The sequence below is a fragment of the Danio aesculapii genome, chromosome 22 (genome assembly GCF_903798145.1).
Source record: "Danio aesculapii chromosome 22, fDanAes4.1, whole genome shotgun sequence".
In the NCBI taxonomy this organism is placed as follows: Eukaryota; Metazoa; Chordata; class Actinopteri; order Cypriniformes; family Danionidae; genus Danio; species Danio aesculapii.
The window spans coordinates 24,573,807-24,588,653 of NC_079456.1; the positions used below are offsets into that span (position 1 = coordinate 24,573,807).

The 14,847-nt window shown below is 33.1% G+C and overlaps 1 protein-coding gene across 1 annotated transcript; it reads right to left on the reverse strand.

Moving 5' to 3' along the window:
- On the reverse strand, positions 1-14,576 carry LOC130216155 (uncharacterized). The gene is made up of 5 exons (XM_056448042.1): positions 14,177-14,576; positions 9,038-9,373; positions 8,504-8,590; positions 6,365-6,502; positions 1-780 (listed from the first exon to the last, which is right to left on the reverse strand). The coding sequence occupies exons 1-5, from the start codon at positions 14,217-14,219 to the stop codon at positions 617-619; spliced, it is 768 nt and encodes a 255-aa protein (XP_056304017.1). The 5' UTR covers positions 14,220-14,576; the 3' UTR covers positions 1-616.
- Between the last annotated feature and the right edge of the window lie 271 nt (positions 14,577-14,847).

The window sequence follows — 14,847 nt, forward strand, 5'->3', positions numbered from 1 at the left end:
TGTGCACACTCACATTAGCTCTCTTAAACATGAGTGACAATCATCTCGATGTGCACACCACAGCCCTTAAGTAACACAATTTACACAAACAGTACACATTACTAGGGTTTGACTAGGGTTGAATCTTCAAATTGTTGTACAATAAAGCCAGCTAAAAACATGATAGTGAGTCCATTAGATTGTACAGTGTAGGCTAAATATGCTAGATTCTTACATTTATTTATAACCACAGAATGTTTTACTATGGTACAACTAAAAGTAAACTAAAAATATTATAATATTTGTGTATTCTGCAGTTCATAATGACATTTGTCAAACAAGAAACACTTAATATTTACAGCTCAACATTAGCTACAGTGCTACATTATATAATTTAATATATGTCTACAGTCTTTAATATTACATTTGTGTTGAAAAGTCCAGTTCACAAGCATTAGCAGAAGCTGACGAATAACAAGAAACATGTTTTGTCAGTTGAATGTGTTGACCAACAGTAGTTTTTGCTGACTGAACATGTTTAATAGGCGCTAGTCAGGTGTCATACTGCAATCTGAGGATAATCCATGAGGATGCAGCGTGAATTGGCTTTAAGAGGACATTTCTTCATGTTTAATCTTTATAGCTTTTGGGTTCTGTTGTTTGAATAAGTATCATACTTCCTCAGTGGTTTAATGGTATCAAACTTTTTGGATGGTGGCATGTTGCAGATGTCCATCTTTGTCTTCTTCTTCGTCCAGCGGCCCGACTCTGATGCTGGTTGGGTGTTTTCATAGATGATCTCTAAAAAAAAGTACCATACAGTAGAGTTAGCATACAGTGCATCCGGAAAAGTATTCATAGCGCTTCACTTTTTCCACTTTTTTTTGTTACAGCTTTACTCCAAAATGGATTAAATTCATTTATTTTTCTCAAAATGCTGCACACAATACCCCATAATGACAATGTGAAAAAAGATTTTTTGAAATTGTTGCAAATTTATTAAAAATAAAAAAACCTGAAAAATCACGTGTACAAAAGTATTCACAGCCTTTACCATGAAGCTCTAAATTGAGCTCAGGTACATTCTGTTTCCACTGATCATTCTTGAGATGTTTTAGCAGCTTGAGGTTGACAGTGCATGTCTAAGCACAAACCAAGCATGAAGACAAAGGAATTGTCTGTAGACCTCCGAGACAGGATTGTCTTGAGGAACAAGGCTGGGGAATGTTACAGAAAAAAATACTGCTGTTCTGAAAGTTTCAATGAGCACATTGGCCTCCGTCATCAGTAAGTGGAAGATGTTTGGAAACACCAGGACTCTTTTAAGAGCTGGCTGGCCATCTAAACTGAGTGATCTGGGGAGGAGGGCCTTAGACAGAAAGGTGATCAATAACCCGATGGTCACTCTGCCTGAGCTCCAGCGTTCTTCTGTGCAGAAAGGAGAACCTTACAGAAGGACAACCATTTGTGCAGCAATCCACCAATCAGGCCTGTATGGTAGAGTGGCCAGATAGAAGCCACTCCCTGCCTGGAATTTGCTAAAAGGCATCTGAAGGACTCTCAGACCATAAGAAATAAAATTCTCTGGTCTAATGAGACTAAAATTCAATTCTTTGGAGTGAATGCCAGGCGTTACGTTTGGAGAAAACCAGGCACCGCTCATCACCAGGATAATACCATCCCTACAGTGAAGCATGGTGGTGGCAGCACATGCTGTGGGGATGTTTTTCAGCAGCAGGAACTGGAAGACTAGTCAGGATTGAGGGAAAGATAAGTGCAGCAATGTACAGAGACATCCTGAATGAAAACCTGCTTCAGAGTGCTCTTGACCTCAGACTGGGATGATGGTTCGGTGAATGTCCTTGAGTGGCCCAGCCAGAGCCCAGACCTAAATCCTATTAAACATCTCTGGAGTGATCTGAAGATGGCTGTACACAGTCGCTTCCCATCTAACCTGATAGAGCTTGAGCGGTACTGCAAAGAGGAATGGGCAAAATTTCCCAAAGACAGGTGTGCCAAGCTTGTGGCATCATATTCAAAAAGAAAGGCTGTAATTGCTGCCAAAGGTGCATCAATAAAGTGTTGAGCAATGAATGCATGTGATTTTTCAGCTTTTTTCTTTTTAATAAATTAAAAAAAAAAAAAAAAAAAATAGAAATAAGGCTCTAAATATAAAAACTGAAAAATACTATGAATACTTTCCGGATGCACTGTACAGTAGAGTTCATCAAATGGTTAACAGTGCACAACACAGGCTACACTGAGGGTCTGGAAGAAAAGCGTTCTTGCTGTGCACGCTCACGCTGCACTGTTTAACCACAGAAGATGCATTTTAATCGTCATCAACTGAAACTCAAGTCTCACAGCGCTAAACCGCATTCCACCCACACTCAGTCAGAGAGCCAGCTAAAGTCTGACCTTAAAGACTCTTGAAGATGCGCTGATGTCTTATATAAGCGTTATTTAGATTACAGCTAGAGATAATTTGAGTTATCTTGCCTCAGTTTGTTCATTAATTATGGTTATAAACTGTAACCACAATGCGTTAGTATATGTTAAGTCAGAATGAATACTTACACCATGTAATTTGTGTTCTTGTAGAACTTGTAATTATAACAAGTTATGAAGAAAATGTGAAAAAAAGCTTCGACTTGTTCCATGTGACCGGCGGCACAGATTTATTTAAATGTTGATAGAGTTACTATGAAAGTACATAATTGCCCGCTTGAAACATCTTTGTGATGTTATGGTAATCATGGACAAGTCAGCAAAAGTTACATAACCTTTTACCGTTACCAACAAGCAAGGTTGTGTTTAATAGATGTCTAAACTGATGTCTTGGCTAAAACCAGAGTAGATTTGGGGTGTCAGTTAAATTCGAATACGGAAAATATCCAGCAGGCACCTTGATGTCAAAACGACATTGAAAAACACGTTAAGACTACAAATCATTTTGATGTTAAAATAAGGATGCTTATGTTGACCGTTAACTGTGCATTTTTTACTTATCAATGGTAACAGTTGAATGGTTAAAATTATTATTATATTGTTTTGTACTTTTTAAAAGTTTTTCTGCATATATATGCAGCACATAGCATGTGTTAACTCACGGGACGTTAACATGTGCAACCAGACATCCCTGACATATTTTGGACAAGTGGAGGAAGAGGCCGCAAAACCAAAACATTCTGAAATGGCCACAAGTCGGAGCATTGGGTTTTCTATCGCTCCAAGCGCGCTCTGGCACCGCTCATCCTAAACACGACAGATAGCCTATAGTTTTGATGATTTAGAGCGGGGGTTCTAATAATTTTTAGCTCATGACCCCTAAAAAAACGATTCCTTTGACTCGGGACCCCCACTATCCTCAGAGGAGGTTATAAACAAACAACCATTACACACAACAGTGCACACACACCAAGAGGAACCTTATAAACAAGCTTAAACATTCATTCATTTATTTTCTTTTCAGCTTAGTGCCTTGGTTTTATGCAGCGGATGCCCTTCCAGCCACAACCCAACACTGGGAAACACTAAATTGGTCAAAGTGCATGTGTGTGTGAAAGAGTGGGTATCTCTTTCACACACACATGCACTTTGACCAATTTAGCTAATTCTATTCACCTGTACCGCATGTCTTTGGACTGTGGGGGAAACCCGAGCACCCGGAGAAAATTCATGCGAACACGGGGAGAACATGCAAACTCCACACAGAAATGCCAACTGAACCAGCCGGGGCGTGAATTAGTGACATTCTTGCTGTGAGGAGAATGTGCTAACCACTGAGCCACCGTGACACCCAAGATTAAACTACCATATAATTTTTAAATCATTATTATTTGTTTCATTTAATATTAACCTCACTTAATGAGAATGGTGGGCACAATGTTTACAGCACAAGACTATTCTTGGTTTAATTTTGGAGATCGCCTCTTGGAGCCTCTATGTTCAGTCGTGGCCTTTATTATTAATGTATGTGAGTGCCGTAAAGGTTTCAAAGTTTAACATTGTGCCGTAAAATTAATCTGCTGCAACTAATACTATTGCTGTGTTGTTAATCTAGACCAAACTCCCAAACTCGGTCCTGGAGGGCCGGTGTCCTGCATAGTTTAGCTCCAACTTCCTTCAACACACCTGCCTGGAAGTTTTTGAATACCTTGAAAGAGCTTGATTAGCTGGTTTAGGTGTGTTTGGGGTTGGAACTAAAATATGCAGGACACTGGCCCCCCAGGACTGAGTTTGGGCACCCCTGATCTAGAGTAACAACCCCTTCTTCTTCTTCTTCTTCTGGTGGCGTTTCGGCCCGTGTAGAGCCCTGGCTTCTTCCACCACTTCTCTCCAGTCTTCCCTATCTAAAGCCTGCTTTCTCCAAGCATGCACTCTGACAGTACGTGGATCATCTTCTACGTCATCTAACCACCTTTTCCGTGGCCTACCAGGATGTCTCCTTACTTCTAGTTTTAGCTTATATGCTCTTTTAACAGCTCTTTGTTCGGGGAGTCTCTAACAACCCCAGGGGTTGCAATCCAATGGAAAAAGAATTGAAAGTCTGATGGCTGTTTATTTGGATGTTTTTTTTAATGTAACCATTAAATAGTATTTAGATTTTCTGTAGGTTATGGATAAAAGATTGTAATTCTAATAGTTTATTAACATACAATTGAAGTCAGAATTATTAGCCCCCCTTTGAATTTTATTTTCAGCTTTTTAAATATTTCCCAAATGATGTTTAACAGAGCAATACAGTATGTCTGATAATATTTTTTCTTCTGGAGAAAGTCTTATTTGATTTATTTCGGCTAGAATAAAAGAAGTTATACATTTTTTAAACACCATTTTAAGGACAAAATTATTAGCCCCTTTAAGCATATTTTTTCCCGAGTCTACAGAACAAACCATCGTTATACAATAACTTGCCCAATTGCCCTAACCTGCCTATTTAACCTAGTTTAGCCTTTAAATGTCACTTTAAGCTGTATAGGAGTGTCTTGAAAAATATCTAGTCAAATATTATTTACTGTCATCATGGCAAAGAAAAAATAAATTATTAATTATAAATAAATCTCTCCGTTAAACAGAAATTGGGAAAAAAATGAACAGGGGGGCTAATAATTCAAGGGGGCTAATAATTCTGACTTCAACTGTATATGGTATTTTTGAAAATCACTAAGCAATCCCAACAACCCCCCCCCCCCCCCCCCCCCCCCCACTGCCTCCCAACCACCACTTTGGAAACCACTGATTTAGAGAACAACCAACAAACCAACCTATTTTCATTTGGAGAATTACAGTTATTATTAAATATCCATTTATGAAATAGCCTACGAATCAAACAAATCCAATGATGTACTTCAATGATTTTTGCATAATGATAAATGTTTTTAGTCTAAATTCGAATTAATTAATTAGATCTGAAAAACATATTTTTCCTGATTATTTTAAAATGATTAAATAAATAAATGATCTAAAACATAGCTAACAAATTGTAAGAAATATTGTTATCGCAAGGCTCAACAGCAATGTTGCACACTTATCCAGTATCGTGTAGCCCTAACACCAATGTTTAATGTCAAATTGATGTTGTTTTGACATCACTGATTACGTTTACATGGACATCAGTACTCAAATTATTTGCCTTAATCTGAGTAAGACAATAATATGATTAAGGTGTTTACATGAGTTACTTTTTGAACGTTCCTTTCTTGATCCCAATTAACGTCATTGTGTCACCACGCTATCCACATTTCCTCCAGAGTTTCATGTAATTTCAAGTGTTTCACTTTTAATTTGTCAACTTTAACTGCAGTTTGGCACTTTCACTTTCATTAAGGAACATTTCATGCATGCCCCCGTGACAAACGAGCAATTGGATGCGAGTATGACCCGCTAGAAGGGTGTAGTTTTAATGGAATTTGATACTGCACTCCGTATGGGAAAAAAAGCTCTGCATTTTACGATGCAGGTGTCTGTGGTCCTTCACTGCCTCGGTAGGTGCAGAGAATAGTGTCACTCAGCCGTGTGTATGGACTATCCTGTCCCAAGATGCATCCAAAATCCTACATGAAAGTGATAGTTTGATTAAGATTAAAATGTCTGTACTGCACTTCAATAATGCCACTAAAATCGGCATACTCCAATTCGATTTCTGTTTAGTTCGATTATGACTTTAGTCAGATTAAGGTAATCAAAAATTGCTGTTTACATGGTAGACTCTTGGTCAGAGTATTGTCTTAATCGTATTAAAATCTAATTATTGGTGTCCATGTAAACGTACTTACGTCTGTCTCATCTGTTTATTTAATAAGTGGTCTAGTTTTGTGTTTCTTTTTGATTTAAAAATGTTTAAGATCAAACAAATTTTTTTTAAGTGAGTTATTAGATGTACCTTTACTATCGTGAGTTAAGATGTATATGGCAACAATTGACACGACTACTACTGCAATTCCAACGGCTACCGCAAACCAGATCCACCACTCATGAAAGATGAAGGATTCCAGTGGTGGTGTTGTGGAGATTGCTGGAGCTGTAACACACACAAAAAAACCCCTTAAAAATAGCATTTGGATTATCGCATAAAGAAATGTGAGTGTGTATACTACATACATAGATAACACAAAGGTCATTCAGATGCATGTTACAGCTTTAGTGTTAGATGTAAAATTATAAAGAATGCATTGGCAAATTTGCTTTTGGAGATTGAATCAAATATTGAATGAATATTGAATCAAATATCACTGATTCATAATATTCTTGAAAGTTGAAAGTAATGCAAATCATTGAAATGCCTTTCTGAACATTTTATCACTTAGTTATTTTTATTAGGTATTTTTATTTATTTTCTGTTTTGCTTTTATTTAAATGACAAAACTCCAAAATGGTAGCGTCATATAGAGCAGGGCTTCCCAAACTTTTCAGCCCGCGACCCCGACAATAACATTGCCGGTGACTCGTGACCCGCACATTTCTTGGCGGTTATAAATATACAAATGTTGCGCACACAACAATAGGCCTGAATAAACACGAGCATATTGACAACACACAAATGTGCAACAGTCTAAAAATCATATCATTTTAATAGTCATTTATTAATTTGTTTAATTTAATATTAACCTCAACTAAAGAGACTGCTGGACACAATGTTTTCAGCACAAGTCTATTCTTGATTTAATTTTGGAGGCCTCCACTCGCAGAATCATTCTCAATGTTCAGTTGTGGCCTGTATTTGTTTTAAACATACACTACTGGTCAAAGGTTTGGGGTCAGTGCAATTTTTAAATGTTTTAAAATAAGCTTCTCCTGCTGACCAAAGCTGCATTTATTTCATCAATAATACAGTACAAATAGTTAAATTGTGAAATGTTTTTGCACTATAAAATAACAGTTTAAATGTAGTTCATCATTTAATTTAATAATTTATTCCAGTGATTTTAAAGATAAATTTCCAGCTTAATTACTCCAGTCTTCAGTCACATGATCCTTCAGAAATCACTCTAATATTAGTTGTTATTATTATTGTTATTATTATTATTATTATTATTATTATTGTTATTATTATTATTGTTATTATTATTATTAGTTTTATTATTATTATTATTATTATTATTATTATTATTATTATTATTAGTTTTTTTTATTATTATTATTATTAGTTTTATTTCTATTATTATTATTATTATTATTATTATTATTAGTTTTTTATTATTATTATTATTATTAGTTTTATTATTATTATTATTACTATTGTTATTATTATTAGTTTTATTATTATTATTATTATTATTATTATTATTAATTGTAATAGTATTAAAAGCAATAATGACCGAAGTAATAATTACATTTGAAACTATACAATAAGTAATAAACAAATATTTAATAAATAAGTATTTAACCGTTTAACATTTAATAAATGTCACTTAGATGAACAGAAAAATTTTATTAAAAAAAACTTGAAAAAAAAAACCGACCCCAAACTTTTAACCGGTAGTGTATTTGATTGCCATAAAGGTGTCAGAAAGTTAAACCTGGTGCTATAAAATCAATCTGCCGCAGCTGATGCTATTGCTGACAGATGCTAACAGATATTTTCATTTGCTGTAATTAAAATCAGAGTTATTCCACCAAATATTGATTTCTTAACTTCTCTGTATTTTCATATTTGGATTGTGTTGCCTAAAACGTATTATCATATGGTCTGGAAACATGGCACTTTTTGTTTTAGAATTTAGAATTAAAAGAAATCTAAAATGAAAAATGTTATGAAATCAAATAAAATGACATTGAAACCTCTGGACACCACTGACACAGATTAAATTTTTTTTCTAGTATGCTTAATTTTCTAAAAGCTAGTTTGAGAGCAAGTTCCCTGATATTTGAGACAAGACAAATAGATGTAGGAGAAGGAGTTATTATGGAGTAAATCTATTATTTTACGACTACTTGAGACAAATAATGTAAACTTCTAAAATTATTTTGAATAAAGAGCATTTCAAAGTTTAAATGAGAAAGCAAAGTATTAAATATTCACCACGTGTGCAAGGAGGGACTGTCGTTGGATTTTGTGTCTGATTCAGTGTCTCATTACTTGTTCCTGGTGTTCTGATACTGTTGGCTTCTGTAGAGAAAATAATGCAGTGAAAGCTGTTAAAATGGTGAATCTTCTTTCATTATATTTATTCCCTTTTTGAATTTGAGAAGATGAAATATTTTGAACTCTTAATGGCTTACGACAGAAGTATATATAGAAGCTTTATCATTTCCTGATCAAATGTGATCAGATTAAAGCTATTATTGTAACCATTTGTATTTGTAGATTAAGGTTAGGTTGTTTGGATCCACTCATCTAAATAAATGTAATTTATATGCTTTATTGTTTATTTTCTTAAGTATTTATATATGACCTGATGATCTTTTTTTTCCTCCATCGTGATCTAAAAGAGTATCTTGTGCATCAACGGAAGCAATAAAACCAGATTGCCTGAACAAGGGAGTTCATGATCAATGTCAAAAATACTTATTCATATCTGGTCATCTAAATTTACATGATAGCATCTCTACTTACCGACTATTACTTCTGCTCCATCACTGCATTCTTCTTTAAGAACAGGAATATCTTGTGTAATCTTGCAGTAGTACCATCCACTGTCATTGGTCTTTATAGAATTAATCTTGAGTATTGGCCAAGTGTACACTTTTTCTTTATTCTGGTCTTCATGTATCTTGTCAGTAAGAGAGCTACAGTCTGAAGTTGGTGTCTTGCTGTAATGCCAGCTCACTTTGTAGTTTTCACGCAGCTCAAAATTGCAGTTGATATTGACTGACGCTCCTTCACAAAGCTTAATTTGTTTGGGGTTTACATGGATGATCAGTTCTTGAAAAGTATCACTGAACAAATCTCCTGTTGCATTCAGAAAAAGAAGAAAATAAGAACAATAAATCATGTGATAAACGACCAGAATATATAATTTACTGAATTTATGAGCTTTGGGGTTGTGTAAATGTTAATATTTGTTTTATTCTGTAACATTTCTTTCATTTTTTTAATTAAAAATGCTTCTATTTCAGAATGAATATGTCCAGAAAATGACAGTTTACCACCATAACAGATGTTTTCATTTGCTGTGATTGAAAATCAGAGTCATTCCACCAAGAATTGAGTCCTTAACTTCTCTGTATTTTGCACATTTGTATCGTGTTGTCTAAAAAGTAATATCATATGGTCTGGAAACATGGCACTTGTTACTTTATGCAGAAAAAGAGCTCAAAATGACAACATTTATTTATTTTAAATTTGGAAGTGATGTAATTAGAAGCTTATAAAACAAAGATTATGTTTTACTCTTAACTATACTGTAAACAATGTTGGGTTGCACACATTCTTCATGTTGTCCTAAATGAATCGTTATTACATTATTACAAATTGAAGTGGATTGAACATGAAACAATTAAGTTGTCCCCCCCCCCCCCAAAAAAAAACCTTCTTTTTAAATAAGTAGTTTGAACAAGCCGCAAGTCATTTTTTTAGTGTATAACTATTATAAATCAAGTAAAACTGAGAATTTCCATTAGTAACTAAAGGCAAAAGATCTAACAAGCAACTCTGTAAGTTATCAACAATTTAGTTTACTTGTATGTTTTACTCATAATTTGTCTATTTATTCACAAGAAGACTTTAATCATCCAAATCATAATCAGCAAAACCTTTTAGCATACAATATTAAAAGGTACTATTATAGGTCTTTGTATTTTAGAAGTTTCTTGGTGAAATATTGACTTTGAAAAAAGGAATAACTTCAAAGCCACTTATTAGAACATAACGAACATTTATTAAAAAATTAAAACAAGACATGTCAAAATTTACTCTTAAATTACTTTAGTACAACTTGTATGAACTGTTATGAAGTACAAAATGATTCATTAAATAAATAGAGAAAATAGAAAGCGTAAATTTGTAACAGTTGGCAAAACTTAAGTTGAAAGACTTGAGCAAGTTATGATGTTTTAAGAACAACAGGCTTGAAACTAACATAAGAAATTACTGTAAGCTGATTATTTATTCATTTACATATTATTAAACATTAAAAGTTTAGAGTTCTGTTAGATTTTGGCCAAAAAGTGTCAAAAAAAATCTCAGTTAAGATATTTACAGATCCGCAGTTTTATGATTTCTAACACAGTAGACTTTCCAACTCTACCTACAGAAACATTACTTGACACCATTTTAAAAAATCAACCCAGTTCTCAAAAGTAACAAAGGTGTGATTTACTCTTTATTCTCCTCACACAATCTAACGCCATTCACAAAGTCAAAACAACAAGGGGAAAGTGAACTTGAGTTCATTTTCTCAGAGGAAATTTGGCAAGACATTATAAACAAGATTCACTCAACTTCCTTTTGTCTGCGACATACAATTATTCAGTTTAAAGTGGCTCATCGCTTACATTTGACAGATTAGCAAAGTTTTAACCAAATATAAATTACTTGGACATGTTCTAAACTTATCAAGTTCTGGCAATTATTACTTAATTACTTAAATATTTTGCATGTATCAATTGAGCCTTGGCCTATTGTAGGAATATTTGGTTTAATTAAAGATCCCAGTCTAGACAGTAATACCAAAAGTATGATTTCTTTTTCAACATTGCTAGATGTCTTTTACTGCTTAAATGGAGGAATTAAACTTTTAATTACTGGAAAAGGGATCTTATGTACCATCTTACAATAGAGAAGATTCAGTACTCCACCAAAGGATGCAGTCAAAAATTAGATCCTATTTGGCAGCCAGTGCTAACATATATAGAACAAATGAATCCAAACTTTTGTAGTAAAATATTTGTAGTTTGACCGTTGTTTATTTGTTTCTCGCATCTTTTTCTTCCCTATATTTTAATTTATTTTATATCTAGATTATTTTATTTTTTTTTATTTTGTATTTGCAAAGCCTACTGTGATTCATTGTGTATATATATATATCCCTTTAAATACCCCACCCAAAAAAAAACTAAAACTTTGAGTAGCATTTCTTAACTCCAAATGTCGCTAGTTTACACACTCAATGCATTTTTTTCTAAATTATCAACCTCTACCAAATGGTAGATATGTCGGTTTATGGTAAAAGTACCGGAATTAATACATATACTATTAAAAAAATCTTACATTTGACAGATTAGCAAAGTTTTCACCAAATATAAATTACTTGGACATGTTCTAAACTTATCAAGTTCTGGCAATTATTACTTAATTACTTAAATATTTTGCATGTATCAATTGAGCCTTGGCCTATTGTAGGAATATTTGGTTTAATTAAAGATCCCAGTCTAGACAGTAATACCAAAAGTATGATTTCTTTTTCAACATTGCTAGATGTCTTTTACTGCTTAAATGGAGGAATTAAACTTTTAATTACTGGAAAAGGGATCTTATGTACCATCTTACAATAGAGAAGATTCAGTACTCCACCAAAGGATGCAGTCAAAAATTAGATCCTATTTGGCAGCCAGTGCTAACATATATAGAACAAATGAATCCAAACTTTTGTAGTAAAATATTTGTAGTTTGACCGTTGTTTATTTGTTTCTCGCATCTTTTTCTTCCCTATATTTTAATTTATTTTATATCTAGATTATTTTATTTTTTTTTATTTTGTATTTGCAAAGCCTACTGTGATTCATTGTGTATATATATATATCCCTTTAAATACCCCACCCAAAAAAAAACTAAAACTTTGAGTAGCATTTCTTAACTCCAAATGTCGCTAGTTTACACACTCAATGCATTTTTTTCTAAATTATCAACCTCTACCAAATGGTAGATATGTCGGTTTATGGTAAAAGTACCGGAATTAATACATATACTATTAAAAAAATCTTACATTTGACAGATTAGCAAAGTTTTCACCAAATATAAATTACTTGGACATGTTCTAAACTTATCAAGTTCTGGCAATTATTACTTAATTACTTAAATATTTTGCATGTATCAATTGAGCCTTGGCCTATTGTAGGAATATTTGGTTTAATTAAAGATCCCAGTCTAGACAGTAATACCAAAAGTATGATTTCTTTTTCAACATTGCTAGATGTCTTTTACTGCTTAAATGGAGGAATTAAACTTTTAATTACTGGAAAAGGGATCTTATGTACCATCTTACAATAGAGAAGATTCAGTACTCCACCAAAGGATGCAGTCAAAAATTAGATCCTATTTGGCAGCCAGTGCTAACATATATAGAACAAATGAATCCAAACTTTTGTAGTAAAATATTTGTAGTTTGACCGTTGTTTATTTGTTTCTCGCATCTTTTTCTTCCCTATATTTTAATTTATTTTATATCTAGATTATTTTATTTTTTTTTATTTTGTATTTGCAAAGCCTACTGTGATTCATTGTGTATATATATATATCCCTTTAAATACCCCACCCAAAAAAAAACTAAAACTTTGAGTAGCATTTCTTAACTCCAAATGTCGCTAGTTTACACACTCAATGCATTTTTTTCTAAATTATCAACCTCTACCAAATGGTAGATATGTCGGTTTATGGTAAAAGTACCGGAATTAATACATATACTATTAAAAAAATCTTACATTTGACAGATTAGCAAAGTTTTCACCAAATATAAATTACTTGGACATGTTCTAAACTTATCAAGTTCTGGCAATTATTACTTAATTACTTAAATATTTTGCATGTATCAATTGAGCCTTGGCCTATTGTAGGAATATTTGGTTTAATTAAAGATCCCAGTCTAGACAGTAATACCAAAAGTATGATTTATTTTTCAACATTGCTAGATGTCTTATACTGCTTAAATGGAAGAATGAAACTTTTAATTACTGGAAAAGGGATCTTATGTACCATCTTACAATGGAGAAGATTCAGTACTCCACCAAAGCATGCAGTCAAAAATTAGATCCTATTTGACAGCCAGTGCTAACATATATAGAACAAATGAATCCAAACTTTTGTAGTAAAATATTTGTAGTTTGACCGTTGTTTATTTGTTTCTCGCATCTTTTTCTTCCCTATATTTTAATTTATTTTATTTCATATCTAGATTATTTTATTTCTTTATTTTGTATTTGCTAAGCCTACTGTGATTCATTGTGTGTGTATATATATATATATATATATATATATATATATATATATATATATATATATATATATATATATATATATATATATATATATATATATCACTTTAAATACCCCACCAAAAAAAAAACAAAAACTTTGAGTAGCATTTTTTAACTCCTGATGTCGCTAGTTTACACATTTAATGCATTTTTTTTTCAACACATCCCATAAATTCTAAATGGTAGAATTGTCAGTTTATGGTAAAAGTACCGGAATTAATACATATACTATAAAAAATCTTAAATTTGAAGTGTAAGACCAATTTATTTAAAAAATATTCAAAATAAATCATTTTTGAATACTAGATCACCTTTATTTATTGAAGTATGCCAAAAAAATATTTCAGATTCTCATTTAACATGTTTTTTTGTTTGTTGGAGCAAAATAATTTATCTCTGTTATTCAAATCTTTTTGAAATTGTTGTTTTATTGAGTAAAATGTTAATAAAAAGATCTGAACACAAACAAAACTCACTTACAAAACAAATAGCTCGCCAATTTTAAGCAAAAGATTAAATCAAAAACACTTCCTAACAAACAAGACTTTCATATATCACTTACCTGTGACAAAAAGGAGAAGGATTCTAGCGAACAATTGATCCATGCCTAAGTCGTGTTTAAAGAGGGCATTAAACAATAAACCCACTCAGAGTAATTGTTAAACTAGGAAAAAAAGTATTAAATGATAAAATCAACCGAAACTGCAGCTGGGGTCTTCGAGTGCAACTCTTGAAGCGCTGATAGTACTGATATCTAGACAGGTTCCTGTGTGGTCACACGTTTGCTTTTGAATAGATATTTCTTAATAGCTTTAAAAAATAAATTTGCCGTTGTCTTCCTGTAAAAGCTAATGTTTTCTGTACCTTATTCAAGCAAACCGAATGATTTTATAAATGGCTTACATCAAACGCATTATGTGACAAACAAGATCTACAACTGGAAAATAGCAGCCATTTAAACAGCACGCTTACCGCTTATAATGTGGGAAACAAATGAGAGATGTAACATGAAGCCTGAAAGCAGGTCAGCCACAAGAACAAGAAATGAGACACAGCACAACACACACACACACACACACACACACACACACACACACACACACACACACACACACACACACACACACACACACACACACACACACACACACACACACACAAATGACATCAAGTAATCAGAATCAGTTTCTGTTCACACGCAAAAGCAGCATCGCTCAGAAGATCATGGCTTTA